This window comes from Erithacus rubecula, assembly GCF_903797595.1.
Source record: "Erithacus rubecula genome assembly, chromosome: 2".
NCBI lineage: Eukaryota > Metazoa > Chordata > Aves > Passeriformes > Muscicapidae > Erithacus > Erithacus rubecula.
Genome location: NC_136685.1, coordinates 37,815,229 through 37,833,054, shown reverse-complemented (window position 1 = coordinate 37,833,054; position 17,826 = coordinate 37,815,229). Strand labels below are relative to the sequence as shown.

The following is a 17,826-nucleotide window of genomic DNA, read 5'->3' as shown; positions in this document are numbered from 1 at the left end:
AAGGAAAGAGTATGTCATGGTGCTGCCAGCTAGGTCCAGGGTCTCCACATCCCTGCTCTCATTTAGAGGCCTGCCTGAATGACTCCTAAAAAAAGGTCTTCTTATTGATTTCCAGTATGTGCTCACTAAAAGCCAGTCAATAAGTAAGAATTTATTCAACCAGTGGAATTGTCCTATGGCAATTGAAAGCTGGGAGCTAAGACAGCAAGCAATTCTGTGTAACAGGGAGATGCAATGGGTTTATGTATTATATTCAACTTCTCTCAAGAACAACAGTGAATTACGACTTGCAGCATTTAAACAGACAGAAAAATTATCCTTAAATAAAGGCTTGTCAAGCTCTTTTACTCTCTAAAAGTTTATATTTTCATAAATATGCTCACTTATATATTTTTTAGAAGACTGACTTCAGAGATTGGCATCCATGTATTTTTTTTATCACTGCAACATATGGCAGCCTTCCCTGCTGCCAAAACATGGCCATGTTTCAGCCTCAGGGTACAGCTGGCTTGAACTTAAAACTGAGACTGCTTTCAAACATAAATACAGAATTTTATGTTACCCCTTCAGACACTATGAAGAAAAGTAAATACAACATTTCTGTCACTGGAACCTCAACGAACACTACAGTTCCCTGGGGTTCCAGCCACACTAGGAAGTATTTTTTCCTTCTAGTTTCTGGATAACATCTAAAACGATTAACAGTCACTGTGTCAGGATCATGTATCACTCAGCTATCCATACTGAAAACTTCTGCAGTTCAGATTCCAGTATGGGTTTGCAAGATTCTCATCTTACAGTAATTTATGATGAGTTCCCCACATAGTGACAAGCTAGAGCAATCTCTGATCACGTGCAATCAATGTTTGTGTAAACCTTCTGTTCAGAGGTTTTTCACAACTCATCTATACTTAACCCATCATTTCCTCTTACAGTGCTCTTCCTGATTTTCAAAGCTGAATTTAAGCCTACTGTACTGGTGGTACACATTATCTCAACATTCTGAAAATTAGCTAGATAAACAGGCAATTCATAGTTACATCTGAAAGTACACCCAGCACCCCTATTTTGATTAAAAACATTAAAACATCAAACACTATATTATGTTCTGAGCAGTTCTCTCAGCTGAGCATTTTACAGGTTACATGTCAGTACCACAAATATCTAAAAGGAACAAAAAGAATAAAAGTACAACATTTAAAAATGCCCATTGTATCTGCAATCCCATTCTCTATCCTCATTGCAAGTGGAGGTAGAAGAAAACACCTAAGTACCTTGGGTTTTCTGCTTGTTGGTGGAGCTGACAAACGCAAACTACATGAGAGCACATACATAAAACAAGCCCAGTGGGCAAAAGAAAATTAAAACAGGTAAGGGAGTAACTATTCCCTTCTCAGTAGAAGCTATATAAATAGTAGTGTTAGCTTAACATTGAAGTTGTCTAGGTTACTGCTTTGACCTGGTTCTTTCATTTGGAACAAATCTAGTCACATGGGTGACATTCCCTACTGGAGGAAATAAACTTCCTGACAGGTAGCAGGGTATGTAAGGTATCCTGCTTGAACCTTTCAGTGCTTCCTCTGCTAGGTATGTTTTTTCTCAATACAGCCCTGGATGCAGCCCTTAACATTTACAGAAAGACAAAAAGAAAGTGGAGGTTAGACAAGAAACTAAAAAAAAAAAACCCAGTTCTCTAAGCAACCTACTTTTGGTAGGTAAATTGCTGGCCAATGAATGTTAACAATTTTCTTATTCCTCCATCTCCCTTTCCTAGATTCCCCTACTCCCAAAGAACAGTTGATCATGGCTCAGCCTGAGGCTGCTTTAAAAACAAAATCATTCTCAGCTTCTAAACTGTTGAAATCAAAATAGTCTGGCACATTAGATGTGATACTCCACAGCTTTTATTTCTGTGAAGTAGGAGGTGTATTTCTAACATCAAGGAAACGTTTTACTGCCAGTACTCTGAAAATGTAGCTGCTCCTTTCAGCATGTGGCTGCTGCAAGAGCATCAGGCTGGAGGCTCAGATGTATTAAAACCTCTATGATCAGATGAAAGGGATCATGACATGGCTGGAAAGGGGTAGTAAGGATAGAACCTGGGGTCAGGAAGAGGGAGAAAGACCATGCACTCCTGCAGTGCTTTTTACACTGTGACAGATGAGGCTGTATATATAGCACTTTATGGAGCCTGTTGCAAGCCTTGGCACTGCCACTCTGCTAACAAAAGCGTAGGCCTTTGTGTAGAGCACTCTGCATGCCCTTGCTTTCAAAAGCAATGAGTTTTTGCTTCGTTTTTTAAATGTTGGACTTCTGTTTGTATAACCGTGTCTTTAGATTACTCTTACTTCAGCCTTTTCTTACATTCAGGTCCTTTCTGCAATGGAAAGTAGTATGGAGATACTGAAGATCTGAAAGAATGTTTGCTTCACTTTTAATTCTAGGGCAATTAGACAATTAGTCCTTCTCCTCATAAGAGGGAGGATGCAGGTGCTAGAAACCTGCAGGGAGAGCTCATAAAAGTAATTTATTGAACTTTGTCTGCAGAACCAAAGGATTTGCTATCATCTCTTCCACAACTACAGCTGGCAGAGCTGACCTCACTCTGCTAACTATACACAGCAGCAACTCCTTCCTCATGCAGTTAAAACAAAGTTAACTGTTGAATTATAAAGCTCTCCCAGTTTCTAACCTCTGAAAATGAAAAGAATAACAGCCAGTGTGTACACATTAGAAACACAGCATGGGACACTGGGCATGTGTAATCTTCCTCTACCTGGGACTATTCACTTGCCAGGCACTATCTTGAGAACAGTTGATTCCATATCTGATCAAGGACTTCCCATATTTCCCCATGCAAAAGCACCTGCAGAAATCAGTTATCTTAGGCTGCTACTCCCACTGCTTATAGTTTAAACCATTTTCGATTGTTTCAGCAAATACTACCAGCCTTTTATCCTTCTCAGTACATGTTCTAACAGTTCCCTGTGGTTTTTAGGGCATTATTGAAAATTCTGTATTAGTTTCATGTTATCAGAGCATGAATTCATAGACAGTGGCAGGAAAGGTAGATACCAAAATAATGGTATTCTGTAGATACCAGCAGTACAAGGTCACAGCTTACTCTTTTCCTCAGTGTCTGAACTAAGACCCCTACACCTCCATCAGGATTTGAGCACTGGAAAGGGAAGATATTCTAATCAACACATTCACAGAATAGACAAGTCCACTCACAGAGGTACTTAAGTAATATGAAAACCTTAGTTTCTGTCTGAAAGCCTGCTATTTTCATGTGCATGACTGGTGCTGTTAAATCAGTGGAGGAAGAACTTTCTTATGGGTTCTCATAAGGGTGGCAGAATAGTAACCATACTTAGTCAGACCAAAGATTCACCTAATACAGTGTAACTGAATCCTCAAAGGTTGACATCCCAATCCTTAACTCCTTAGTTAAGGAACAGTAGAAATCTGGAATAGACAGTTTCCTGAAAGCAATCTTGAAGAAGATATATGTGCTTACTCACCCTCTTAAACCAGGAATATCTGAAAAAAAAATAGAATGAAAGAAAAGAAAGTGAGTGGTTTTCTGCACAGTCAGTAGGTTGAGCTGGCTTATCATGCAGGCAGAGGAGCCCTTCTTACCAAGGGGGCTGAGGGCTGCCTACTGGCAGAAGATTCTCTTCTTGAGACAATGCACTTTTGGACTGCAGACTTAAATTGCTTCTGGTAAGCACACAAAAAAGACACTTGAAAGCAATTCCAAGATGATGGATTCCACTCTGGGAAGCTGGCACTTGTCTGCTCATATAGACAGAAAGGTGTAATGGTGCAGGAGACACCAAGAGGCAGATTGCAACTAGCTTTCAAGAGATGTACCTCTGATTTATGGAAAGTCTAAATCCTATTTAAGGTTACTAGGAATGATAGCCTAATTCCAACTACAGTCAAATATGCTTTTTGGCTTGTTGGGTTTTTTAAATTTATTTTATTCAAAACAGCTGAAGTCACTGCTCAAATCATTCACCAGAATGACAGGCATGGAGTGAAAGTTGAATAATCTGGTCTGAAACAAGGAAGGGGTTTTTTTGTTGTTTTCTGGGGAGTGACTCTGTACATCTAAGATGAAGATACAAAAAGCAGCATGGAGGGAGACAGGTTATGAAGGTCATCAAATGAAAAACTAGGATTGTGACAGGAAGAGCTATAGACAGCAACAGCCCCTCCTGTCCACAAAAGCAACAACAGCATACAATTGTGTATCTGTGTACACATGTGCGTGAATGGTGCCTGGCAGGCCTGACACTGAGCATGGAAACTGTCTCCTGTTTCCTGCTGTGCCCAGACAAAAAAAGGGGTTTATGTATAGAGTCTGAAAGGAACAGAAAAATGAGCAAGATGCCTTCAGAAGAGCCGTTGAAGCCATCTTCTGTTTTGCCCAGTGGGAATAATCTGCAAAATCAGAAACAGCAGATAAAATTTTGGCATTAAACCAAATATTGTTTCCATTTAAGCCCCATTCAACAGGGGAAGTAAAGAAAACATACATATGGTCACCTCTGGCAAACACATGTAATGCATTAATAAAATGCCAAGTTGAAAAAAATATGAAAATTTAAACCTTTCATATTTCCCGTATTGTTAGGAAATAGGAACACACTTTGTCAGTTTTTCATAATTTTTCATTACACATTTGCGTACTAAACTTTAGCATTTTACTCTCTATTTTCAATTTATACACTGTACTACCAAACAAACAAACAAACAAAATTAAAAAAAAAAAAAAAACCAAAAACACAAAAACCCCCATGCCTCAGAAGGACAAAACATCTGAAAAAAAATATTTAATTTCAGCAAAAAGTGTAACTTATCTTTTAAAAATTGCAGTGTTACTTTCCACTCCGTTTTCTAACCTGTCTTAGGATAGTGGAAGAGCCTGAAATACATGTGAACCACTAGAAAGAACAAAAAGCAGTGGTTGACATAATCCACTCTGTAAAAGGAGAAAAATATATCTTGCTTTGTTCCTGGGAGCTGCAACAGCTTGTGGAGATCACTGGTATGTGCATTTCAGCATGTGAAGAGAGAACAGATTCTGAAATCAATGCTGTTCTGTCTCTCATGTGAGGAGTCTGCAGTTCTGCTTCTTGACTCCATGTCCAAAAACAGCATATAGTCCATCCATAGGGGTGTCAGAAAAAATTGAAAGCACCTCATTGTTGTAGCAATTAACCATAATACAAGATGGCTCACATTTTCCAAACAGATTAAAGTATTGAACAAGAACAAATTTACCATGTTCCCTCTGATGTCTGAAGAAAAAGTGAAAGACTACAGGAGCAGCTTGCAGAAATCTAAAAATCTCAATTGTTCTTGGGGTGAGAGGTGAATTTCCCCCTGCTGCAAAGAGAGATGCCCTGCAGGGATCATTTTTACAGTCTGATGAGATTTTACACCAGGATGAAACTGGCCCATGTCACAGTCCATTGATGAGAGTCTGGCAGCACTTCTGACAAGAAAAGCTTTGCAGCTGTAATTCAGACAGGCCATCAACAGACATTTCCTCTGGAGTAACTCAGTGTGCTGAATTATTTAAAGTCTGTCATCCACAGGCTGAATCCTACTACTTGTAGGGACAGCAGGGAACCTCATCTCCTGGCAGCTCTTAGAAGCTGACACCTAGTCCCACAGAAAGTTCCAAAAATCCCTCTGAGCACCTAGCTTCTTTGTGCACATGAATTATCACTCATCATATATCCAGTAGAGAATTTCTTAATTTCTATTTTCTTATTAGAAAAATATGAGACATCCTGACAAACTGTTTATGAACTAAAGAAAACGTGACCATTTCTCAGCATTTTCTAGCCCAAAAAAGCACAATAGTACCTATAGAGTTCCTGAACTAATGCTTGAGAACACTGGCTTGTATTTTATTATGTATATACAGGCAAGTGTGGCAGTTTCATCATGATCCCAAAGACATCTTACATAAAGAAAGAACTCTGCCTTTAAGGAGTCTCAGTAAGTCTGCACTAAAATGCTGGAGCTTTGAAGCTTAATCATGTCCTTATTATACAATCTAAAAATGAACTTTTAGTACCCAGAGTTAGTAACTTAAATATTTGGGGACCTCTTTAATAGTCTATTTTAGTCGGCCCCAAAGCAACCTGACACTTGCATACTTAACCATTGTACCTTTCTATATAATTAGTAAATGTTACTGTTCAAAATACATCTGTGTCCCACATGCTGCCCCTAGATTTTTGATGCTGTGGGAAGAAGAGGCACACAAAAGGGCTCTCTCATTTCAGTAATTATTTCCACTTGAACTCTAATACTGGTTTACATGACTATGTGTTGGTATCATTGAAACCTTTTCTTTTGTCTTTAATGCATTCTCTACCAGCACAATTTGGATATGTACTCATTCAGGTAAATGAGGATACATACAAATGAAAATGCTCAGAAGACCTGTAGGAAGAATGTAATTGATTTTCTGTATTATTGTACATAGAGTATTAGGGAATAATGCAAAATTAACTAAAACAATGCAGAATAATTTGTTTTAGCTATATCCTTCTCTGTGACATACATTTATGGGTACTATTAGGTGTTGACCAAATAATTTGTAGTTGACATTATCCCTGTTACAACACTGCTACAATAATCCATAACTGGTATATTCCTAAATCAAATAAAATGTAATATTTTATGGTAAATAAAGCAAGTAGATAATAAATCTGTTTTTCCCAGATCATCAATATGAATACATGTTATCTAAAACTGTTTCTCTAATAAGCACTTCCACAGGGTATTTCACAGTAAGATGTAAAAGAAATAAAACCCATGTAGTAGACAGGACATAATTATGAAAAATCTTCCCTTGTAGATTTTTCACCTGACAATCACTGAATTACACTCCAAATTCCAATAATTTTTATTAATTTCAAATACATATCTTTGTCTAGAGCTTTAGATTCTTTTCCACTATTTTCATTCTTATTAATCCTGTTCTGTATAAATGTTATTGAAGTCAATAGGATTTTATCTGTTTTATATGTTTTGACATGAGTTCCTAAACTTAGAGTTTAGAATAAAGTTATTTCAACCAGAAATTCAAGGAAAAAAAATGTGTTTAAATCAGCAAGACTTTAATATTATAACTCTATACATCTCAAAATATTGATTTGTTTCTTGGAATAAATGCTAAATGAATTTAATGTATTTAATGCAATATTGCACATTCATCTTTACTTCATGGGTTTTAATCAAAGGTTCTAAGTTGTAACCCTGTGGTCACATTTTCTTTGCTCTGCAGTCTGGTAACTTCCCTTGATAGAATCCTCTTCCAGCTTTAGTATACACACATTTGCTTTTTAGAAATTAGAGGACTTGAAAAGGCTTGTGGAAGCAGCCAGGAAAGATATGCAATCTGAGTATGGTATTTCTTGAATATCTGGAAAGAATCCTTTGCGTGTGCCAGGCAGATTTTTAGCTACTGCATCTAAAAAAATACAGGTACAGGACATGGACTCAAATGCTACTTACCCAGCATAACACTGATTAAGCTACTGAGCTATTAAACCACACTGTAACTTCTCCAGCTTCTTAAGATCTATATATAAGCCTTCTTTAGGACTGAGATATATATAAAATGGTTTTAGAAGTGTTCACTAAGGTCATTTTGGCTTTCCTGCTCTGCACAAAATTTGGCTTTCCACAAGTAAACAAAATATTTCAGTTTTTCATGTAATTCACACCTGCAAGTACACAATTTGTAAATTGCAGAAGGATGTAATTAAAGTGTAATATGAATAAATAAAACTGGTTCTGCAACTACTTATAGAAGCATGGAAAATCAATCCCTTGATACATCAAGTCACAGATAATACAAATAAATTATAAAGTTATAAATATTTATGCATCATCATAAATTAAAACCATATAGAGAGAACAGGAATATCCTCTGGGGTTGGAAAAAAATTACATTACTGTAGAAGAACATCCTGCCAGCACATTTAGATTATATATTTGTTATTTTTTATGCATTATATTTCATGAAAGAAACTTCAGCAGACAGCTAATATTCTGAATCCATTCACCAGCACTCTTCTGGACTATCAGACAGCTACTTAAGTGGCTGTAGTACTGCCTCAAGTCAGTACAAAGGATGTTTGTCTTTGATGATGATGGAGCACCAGCAGAGCCAGTCCAAAATGAGCCAGCCACCTCTCCATTCCATCCAGTCTCTTCCTGCTGGTTCATCTCTTCCTTATTGGAGCTGGTACAGTTGTTTCTGTCACTAATGGAGGGAAACAGTCTGGGAGCAAAGTGCAAACTCTCACAAATAAATTAACCAAACAAACCAATCAGCCAACCAACCTGGCAGCAATACCAGTTCAAGGTATTCACACTCATCCTGTCACAGCATTTTGTTTTCCCTCCTGTGTTTCGAGTAGCTTTCTGTGGACCAGTCAAATCATCAGTGATTGATCAGCTTAGAAAAGTTATGGAAGCTCTTCTCTTTCTTAAATTAGATCATCTGTGTGATGCTGTTTGCTCTGGAGGGGTTACAGGCAATAATAAGGCTGGCAGTTGTCTCAACTAGTACTGCCACTGAGAAGAAAACATGGGGTACTGAACCCTGTGAGTAAAAATGAAGTAAAAAGGCATGTGTAACTGATTGTACCAGGCTGTCTCATTCTCAAATATGTGCATTCTCCTACTGTGCATTTCCAAGTCAAAGTAACTTGCTAATTGAGATACAACAACCAGAGAGCAAAAATATGGAAGATGATGTCAAGTATATCAAGCCACAGTCAATCAGGAGAATTTAAATGCACTGTCTTTGAAATTAATATTAACTGACAAGCAGCTAGTGATCTGTCTGGGCTGGTGTGTGAGTCTGTAACACTGAGCTTGCTTCACTTCCCATAAACTTCATCCACATAAGGACTTGACAAAAACTCCTTTAAATAAAGCACTGCAGCCACCTAGCCTTGAAAATATGCAAGTGTTCAAGAACACTCTGATCACAGACTAGAATGAAGCAAAATCCTTCAATGAAGATTCTTCTGTAGATACTTCAGAAGCCCATAAAAGACGGATCAGTTGAAACCAGTGAGAAATTATCTGAATTAAGTAACAGAACAACCAAAAATCACTGAAAGGCAAAAGTGATCCATCAGTAAGTCCACCTCTCCTGAGTGCATCTCTACAAAGTTGCAGGACAGTCATTTTTACTTGGCTCATAATCAATTCTTGCTAATGCCATGTTCTCTGGCTCTGCCTAACACTGATGAGATAAGGAACAAAAGGATCAATGCTTTCATTGTGTTTGCTGGTAAACCAGCAACCAGGATAGAGGACTCAATCCTGAATCCTAATGCTCAAGTATCCATTTAGACTGACATGAATTATGAACAAACAACAACAGAAAGATGAGAACAGGAAAACAGTTTCAGTGGTAGAAACTGTGGACAGAATCAAATATAAACCTGTGCTGCTGCTGCTGTATAAGGGCATTCTTCATTTTCCACTGTGGTCAACTGCTGTGCCATTTCCAGACCACAAACCACAAAGCAAACTTCACCTGCCTCCTCTCCAAAATTCTCCAGTTGGGCCCTATTATCAACAAAAGATTCTTATTTCACTGAGATTATCTGCCCATCTGGACTCATATTCTGAGCCTGATCTTCTGAGTAGTAAAGACAACAAAGAAACTTTAGTAGTACCACACAATAACACAAATTAACAACAGATATTCCTATTTTCCCTTCTCTAAAGGGAATTTTCAATAGGTGAATCAGACTTTTGATACTAATTAAATACAAAAATTAATTTCTAATTTTCCACTCAGCTATAGAACTGAGAAAGAAAAAAAATATACACAACATTTAATCAAAACTGAGATGGAAAACCAAGAAGATTCAAAGAACAGTCACAAATGTACTTTTTACTTCCCAGCTACACAGTAGCTTTAGAAATTTCTCTCTTAAGACATATGGAAGTATTACAAGGAGGTCTAGAGTGGCAGCCTATGGCACACATATATCATGAGAGTTACAGTATTTTTCTCTGATGTGTTTGGTGCTGTCCAGTGTTGAGAATAGGCTGCTATGAGAACCTGCTGAGAACAGGTGCACGTGAATCCAGCTGGATAGTCTGTGTTCTTCTCATGGGCTGTTTTGTTATTTTTTAATTTCCTGGAAAAATTCAGATTCCTCATTTAAGATAAATGCATCCCACTCGAAATTCTAAGGTGAGTACATATACATGCATTTTTTAATCATCCCATTTGCAGATTTTTTTATACGGAAAAAAATAAAACCTCTTGATTACTGATATTTAATATCAATATGGCTACATTGGTAAAATATCAAATTATATCAAAAATTGTTTTCAATCAGTTTTTCTGCTTGCTACAGTTTAAGAAAGATTCTTCAGAATAAAAATCTTAAAGTTTTGATGCATTTTTTTACATGAAAAGAACAGCCTTGTGCCATCCTCAGTGGTGGGAAATGACAGGCAGAGCATGACATCACTCTTTATTTTTAACTGACTGACTTCTGGTGAATTTATTTTGCTGTCAATACATATCACAGGAGTGTTAATGACATTCAGTAATTACCAAGACAGAAGCTCTGTGCTGAGTTTGATTCCACAAGCTGGGATTGCTTAGCTTTTGAAGGGGAAACTTGGTTTCCAAATTTGGCACCATAGCTGATCCCCAGACAGATCAGTAAGAACATGTCTCAGAGAAATGCTAAAGCACCTATTGAAGGTCTACAACCAAAGACATCCATGTGGATTTTTCTATTATAGCCACACCACACAGACTAACCACTTACAAAACTATCAAGTCCTGGACTCAAGAACACAGGTTTAGTCAGCAAGTAATTGACTATATATATTTAATTAAACTTGCCACCAGTCTGACTTCAGCAGATTTTAACAGCTTTCTATTATCACTGTATCACTTGTCTTCTTAATTCATTCGCATGCAATGTCTAAAATAAGACAGGGTCAGTAAGCTTATTACCAGAGAACAAAAATATGTTTCTATCCTCCTACAGACTGTGAGAGTCTTCAAAATAAACAAGTGGAGAAACTGCACCTTCCTGATTCCCAAAGAGAGCAGAAATCCAACACACACCATATTGCCTTGACATTGCATTGCCTTTCTAAATTTATTTGGCTTCTTTCTAAAGAAAACACAGCCATTCATTAATCCAGCATTAAAGCACACTGTAGCCTTGACACCTATCACAAATATTATTATTACTAAATAATGCTACTAGTAGAAGAGACCAGGTTCTGAAATCCCAGGTTTTGTATGCCCATAATAATAAGAAAAACTAGATAGATGCAAGGGCAGAAAAAAAAAGGTGTTTCCCACCTAAAATAAATAAAATAAAATTTAAAAGGCACAAGAAGTCTGGTCTTTTCTCTGTCCTTCATTAACACACCCACTTCAGGTCACTTTATTCAGGAAACCATGAACTAACGAGTGACCCAGAGTGCACTAAGAGTCTGCAAACAGTGCATACACAATTTAAAACCATAAGGGAAGTACTTATTGGCGAATTCACGCAGCAGTTGGAATGAACGAGCCATTAATCTCTATTGGTAAGACACCTTATCAGTCGTGGCTGAATAAAATAGTTAATCAGGCTTTATCGCTTTTTGTATCAGGACAGGAGCTCTCACTCTTGCTGCCTTTCTTTCTCTGAGGATTCTGTATTTTCATCCTGTATTCTTTTCACACTTCGCTTCCTGCATCTATGAACTGCTGATTCCATCTCAACAGTTTTGATTCTGTCGACAAATTTACCTTTCTTATCATGCACGGCTCACGCCCTTAACAGGATTTTCTCGCAAGCAGTTTTCGCAATTTTTGCTAAGTCAGAAGCTAGGTTATTTGGTTGAGCCGAAAAAAGAGGGTCTGCACCCTGAAAGCATTGTGTAGCCCACAGATTCCCAACAGTACAGGGGGATTGTCCCTCGCTGCAGTCCCGACCCGCGCTGATAAATAAGTCGCTATAGTCACGACATGACGCGTCCGGGGGCTCAGCGGCAGCGGCCCCGGCCGAGAAGGAAACTGGGGCGGCTTGGAGAGCATTCCCGACGGGAGCGCCCGGCCCCGCTCCCTCACACACGGCTGGAAAAGCCACGGGGGACCAACGCCGCCCCGAGGCGGCGCCGCGGGCAGGGAGAAAGCAGCGCCGTGAAGTGACAAGCGAAGCGCCTGGTCTGCGCTCTCGGTCGCTTGTTTATTTGTTTGTTTGCCTGCGCTACTCGGTTTGTTTTCTTCCGGTGCATTGGCGGGCGCGGCGCAGCAGCCGTGCCCGGCGCGCCCCTGCGCAGGCGCGGCTGGCGGCGGCGATGGGCGGGCGGCTGACCCGCGTGTTCCGGAATTTTAACGTGGAGAACCGGGCCCGCCGCGTGATCAGCAAGGAGAAGCCCACGCCGGCACCGCGGCACCGCACGGCCCGGCTGGACACCATGGCCGGTGAGTGCCGGCCTCGCCCGCCCGGCCGCGGGGCGACCCCGGCGGTGGGGGCGGCCCCTGTGGGCCCGTTGCGGGGCCGCGGCGCGGGCGGAGGAGGAGCAGGCCGGGTGCCGGGTGCGGGGACGAGCGGCGGCGGCTCGGCCGCGGCGGCTCCCGGTGCGGGGCCGGTGACATTGAGCGGGGCGCGCGGGGCATGCCGGGAGCCGCGGCTGCGGGGCGGTGCGGAGGGACGGGCGAGGCCCCGGGGGCCGCTGGCTGACGGGCGGTCGGTGATGGGGCCGGGAGCTGAGGGCATTGATGGGGCGGGTGGTTCCTGGGACACCTGCTGGAGGCGGTGGAATGGGAGTGCTACATTTTAAGAGGTTTAATGGAAGACAGTAAGAGACAAACAGTAACGCCAAAGATTATAACCGGCTGCTTGGGTTTCAGTCAGGAGCACACCTGCTGTTTTGGAGACACCCCTTAAATTCATCAACCCGTTGCAGATTCATAGACCCATCATACATCTTCAAACTTTTCTACCAATTATTTTCCATATGCCAAGAGTTGTTTTACATGGCCACTCCCCGAGTCCGCCTTTTTCGAGCATGTGTGTTTCTTGGCTGAGGTTTTAATTTGGGCTGTGGCTTTCAATTTCTGGAGACAGTCGGTGCTGGTAACTGGTGTATCAGTAGCAGGTGTCTTCACTGGGTGTTACCCAACCAGACAGCTAGTTCACTTACTACAAAGACACTTAGCCTATGTTATTCCTAAACTAAAACTGTATCTTAAAACTATTTCAACAGTAAACATATAGTACCACCCTAGTATTTGCATAAAGCCAATACCATAATATGTATTTATGACGAGGGGTAGCTGGGGTGGCAGGGATCCTCAGGGTTGTTGAGGCAGTGCTGCAGAGCTGTACCCAGCGTGCTGTGACAGGTCACCCCAGCCCCACCGTGTGAACTGTTGCTGCCAAGGTCAGGGCTCTGGGAAGAATGACACTTTCATGCATTTTGTAGGAGCCATGCCCTGCCTCTGGGTAAGCCATGAGCTGACAGAACTGACAAAAAGGAAACTATTTGACTCAGATCAATCTTTTCGCCTTTTTACTCCTTTTTCTCGCTGCCTTTAGATAGCCCAGAGATAAAAGAAGAAGTTCTCAGAAAGGATGATAGGTTCCTCACCTTGCTCAAAGATGTTTATGTCGAGTCCAGAGATCCACCAGTGCAGGTAAGCGTGCCTCTGTATGAGCCATACCAGCATCAGCTTTGTGGTCTTCAAACTCAGCACAAAGTCAGTGTTAATAAAAATGCTCTGTGCATAAAAGCTACCTTTTTTCAGTAGACAAAAGTGGTTTTTATTACCCTTCTGTACATCAGCAACACTGTGTCTGACCCCAGGTGTGACAGATTGTGATTATATAAGCTTGTAAATGCTGACACAGTCTTCCTTTTTAACATAGCATTAATCTTATATTGTTTTTATCTAAATTCCCATTTCTGCTTCCTATGAGGCAGGATAGTTCTCCAGCCTTTTGCAAAGATAAAGTAGTGTGCCAGAGATCATTTGTGGAGTTGTTAGAAGAGACTGGGACTGCTGGGTGAGCAGGGATATGGTAGAGGACAAAGATATTTACTCTTTAATGGAGTCTTCAACTCCATTTAATTTTATACAGTGCAGAGAGTTTTTTAAATCTAGCTCATGAAGTCCCTTAGGTTTTCTCTACATAATCTTTTGGGTTGTATGGTCATCATTTCCTCATTTCCACTGGCTGCAATCTTTTACTTGAAAGGGGAAGCATACTCCTTTGTAAAATGCAGACTGGGGTTCAGTGTTCTCTTTTTTCATCATACTGTGTGTTTTACCTGTTGCATTATTCAAGCTTTATTCCAGCTTTATTCCAGCTACTTTATTCAGCAATAACATTTTTATAGTCATCTAGCAAAATCCCAAAGTCTCTCTAATTTGCCATGTATACGGTATTCAGGTCTAAAAATATTTAAAATGCTAATAGTTGTCTTCAATCTCTGCCTGAAATTTTCAAAAAATCTCTATCATTAATTTCCATCATAGAGGTTGGATGTCTAATCTTGAAGTGCTGAAGGTCTAATTTCAGTATCTTTCAATATTCATGTGTAAACCTGTCAAGAGAGATCTGAAAAAAAGCCCGAAGTAGAACAAATCTTTGCTTTATTTCATGCCTGCTTTTGACTTGCCCTTGTGCTGTGTCTGCTTGCAGTTGTTAGGGCACAATTGAAGTGAAATCACAGATATGTGGGCAAAGCAATACACAAGCTTTCTCCCATTCCTGATGTTATCCTGATGACTTTGTCCATTGTGTACATGATGTGTACACACCTCTGTGTATGTTTGGGGTGTCTGCCTGTGGTAAGTGGAAAAGCACCAGCCTGGGAGTCCTGAAGTGGCAGATTCCCAGAGGCAAATTGAAAAGAGTTGAAAAATCATTATCCAAGCAGTTTTAGGAAAAAGTAGAAGACATGGAGTGCAGGCCAGACATTCTTTGTAGCTCAGAAACAATCTCACAGATGCTGTGGCATCCACATCCATTTTCTCAGCATGTGAGTTGATACAGTGTCTGTGTGATAATCAGTGGTTGTGCACTCTGATTACTATATAAATATTTTTAAATTTAAGAAAGGTTTAATTGTATATTTTTTTTCAGTGTGATTCACTGATTAAATGTTAATAAAAGGAAATATGAAGAAGTGAAAGCTGTTTTGGAGATTTGGAAATGTGAAGGGACCTTAGATAAGAGCCTTTTGTGTACATGTTGCAGTAGTGATGGCAGTTAAACTCCATATGATACTGCAAAATAGCTGGAAAGCTTGTTCTCTAGCCAGAGCAAAAGAAGGAATTTCTTTTAGTAGCAAAACTAAAATTTGAAAACAAAAGGAAGGGGAGAGAGACTACATGAGAAAGTTTTCTGTCAGTATCAGAAGGATACCGAGTTGTATGATTTTTTTTGTCCCTTCCAATGAATATTAGTTATCTGGATTTACATTTGCCTACCAGAATCTGTAGTTTTCCTTGTATGAAGGGCTGTCTAGCCAATTCACCACTTAGAATGCAGTGAACAAGAGCTTTTCAGCATTTGGTTGGGAGTTGACACTCTGTGTAGAATGGCTGTGGAAGAAGCAAGGCTGGCTAAGCTTTTTTTTAAAAATGGGGAAAGGTAATAGTAAATGCCATATTTAGGAAAGCAGCTTAGCTGCTACAGTATGCATAGTAAACAGAACTGCTGCTGAGCTCTTTTTGTTTTCCTTCCCTCAATTAGGTAAAAGATGGAGGTAGTGAACATCTTCCAAGCAAACAGAAGGAAAAGAGACTTACCAAATTGGGCCACTTGGAAGCTCTAGATATTAAGAAAGTTTCCAAAGGCAAAATTTCCCTTGTGGAGGCTCTGACACTTCTTAATAATCATAAACTTCAACCTCAAATATGGACTGCAGAGAAAATAGCAGCAGAATATAGTCTGGAACTGAAAGATGTCAACTCTCTTCTGGAGTTCTTCATTCCTTTCACCGTGATGAAATTTCCTAAAGAAACCAAAAAAGCCATAACAAGCCATAAACCAAAGCAGTTAACATAAAAATACTTGCCAAAACCTTTTGTGATCTCACTCGTGTCTTCATTTTACTCTCAAGTATATTCCATGTCTGCAAGGCTGCAGAGAGATGCCAGTGAGATGAATTCAAGCAATTCCATTCAACATTGGATGGCTTCAGTGAAATGCAGCAACTAGTTTGTAAACCAGAATATGATTAATTCATGGTATGACAGCACATTACACAGTTCTCATTATCCCATTGAAATGTTATGAGTTCATTTAAAGCATTTTACCTTAGGAGATTGCCTTTCTCAGCAGAGACTTCCTGGCCTGCAGCTAAAGAGGTGCTCTGTGGATGTTGGCTCTGTAATTTCATGTTGCACTATTCTTTCAAGGACTTGCTGTCAAGGTGTGTGTACTTAACAAACAGCTGTATTTCTTTTGTATGAGAGTGGAATGGTATTTGTACTTTGGAAAGAAGGTTAACCACAAGGGCATTTGAAAATTCTGCTGTGTCAAACATAAAATAAAAGAAGGTGAACAGCAAGAAGGCCTCTTTCTGGTGCTGGAACAATAATGGCTCATATGTAACTCCTCTCCTACTGTATTCTGATTTAGCTTAAATGCCTGCACCTCTCCAGGTGCTGTTAGGGAATTTGTAAAGTGATGATCTTGTGGCATAAGTCTCTTGCAGCAGCCCATGGCATCTGCTGTGAGGAACAATGCTTCATATTAATAGGTAGCAAGGACATGCAACTGGATGTACTAACTGGACCCACTAGGAGGACTTCTGTGAATGTTTGCCCATTCTGTTACAACAATTCTTTTTCCCTATGGAAGCCTTGTCTGATCCAAGTGTGGCTAGATCAGCTCATATTTACTCCCAGCATTCATCTAGACAGATGACAGGTGACACAAACTGTGAGCTAGTGGTGGATTTTAATTCTGATACTGTGACTGTTCATGTCTGTGTAGGTAAGAAGTTCTGTACTGATTGTTAATCCTGTAGCAAAATGTGGTCAGATAAGCTGGGGAGATGGGGCAGCAGACAATCCGAATTGATATTTTAAAATTGTCTTCCTTCAAAAAAACCTCCCCAGAATCAAATTTTATGCCTGTCACCAAAGAAGGTGAATTTAAAGGGTATAAGTCAGTGCCAGGCTTACATTGTAACTTTCTTTTCAAGAACCTTTTTGCCAAGTCTTTGATTTGGAGTCTGGTAAATGTCTTAACAAGAAGATGATCAGCTTTGTTGTTTCAAAGCAAGATTCCTTCACCTTCTCTGAGTTAGAACTGTACTGGTATCTCCAGTAGAGTTTGCCACAGAGTATTTGAAGGTTTGTGTTTGATTCATGTCTGAAGTACATAACACTGTACAACAGTGGAAGATGACACTATGTGCATTGTATCAAAATTCAAAAGTCTCTGGATGTGTGGCTTGTCACTTGTCCTCTAATACAATGGGATACAGAGCTGCACTCTGAAACTGATATGCCCCTGAGTTATGTACCACATTAGGATTTCTTTGTTTTGCACAAATACTCTGTTTTATAAAATGTTGTAACAGAAATACTTAATTGTTTCAGTACTGTTCATCCTACTGTAATATTTAAGGTAACATTCAGAAAACAGACGTGGAATGGATTTGGTGCAGATATTGAAGATGCTGCAATTTTCTTTAAAGTGAATTTTAATTATGGATTGAAGTTGATTAAAAACACACTACAGCCAGCACCAGACAATAGTTCAACCATGCCCTTTGACC

At 39.8% G+C, this 17,826-nt stretch overlaps 1 protein-coding gene and 1 long non-coding RNA gene across 3 annotated transcripts; one reads left to right on the top strand and one right to left on the bottom strand.

Annotated features, from left to right (window-relative positions):
- Window positions 1-3,975: 3,975 nt before the first annotated feature.
- Window positions 3,976-11,918, bottom strand: LOC306798630. The gene is made up of 3 exons (XR_013773418.1): window positions 11,831-11,918; window positions 8,150-8,299; window positions 3,976-4,449 (listed from the first exon to the last, which is right to left on the bottom strand). It is a non-coding gene; the product is annotated as an uncharacterized lncRNA (long non-coding RNA).
- NDUFAF4 (NADH:ubiquinone oxidoreductase complex assembly factor 4) lies at window positions 11,692-17,482 on the top strand. 2 transcript variants are annotated; one of them, XM_079298800.1, is made up of 3 exons: window positions 11,692-12,508; window positions 13,626-13,723; window positions 15,789-17,482. In XM_079298800.1, exons 1-3 carry the CDS (start codon window positions 12,382-12,384, stop codon window positions 16,101-16,103), a joined length of 540 nt encoding a protein of 179 aa, XP_079154926.1. In that variant the 5' UTR covers window positions 11,692-12,381; the 3' UTR covers window positions 16,104-17,482. The 2 variants fall into 2 exon arrangements, with proteins under 2 accessions (XP_079154926.1, XP_079154927.1); XM_079298801.1 differs by having other exon boundaries at window positions 12,179-12,508; window positions 13,626-13,717.
- Window positions 17,483-17,826: the final 344 nt, after the last annotated feature.

What these genes read in the sequence shown, in the direction of transcription:
- NDUFAF4 (XM_079298800.1), top strand. Translation starts at nt 12,382, where the DNA reads ATGGGCGGGCGGCTGACCCGCGTGTTCCGGAATTTTAACGTGGAGAAC. An exon ending in CCGGCTGGACACCATGGCCG is followed by an intron (nt 12,509 to 13,625) that starts GTGAGTGCCGGC and finishes CGCTGCCTTTAG; the next exon opens with ATAGCCCAGAGATAAAAGAA. An exon ending in CCAGAGATCCACCAGTGCAG is followed by an intron (nt 13,724 to 15,788) that starts GTAAGCGTGCCT and finishes TCCCTCAATTAG; the next exon opens with GTAAAAGATGGAGGTAGTGA.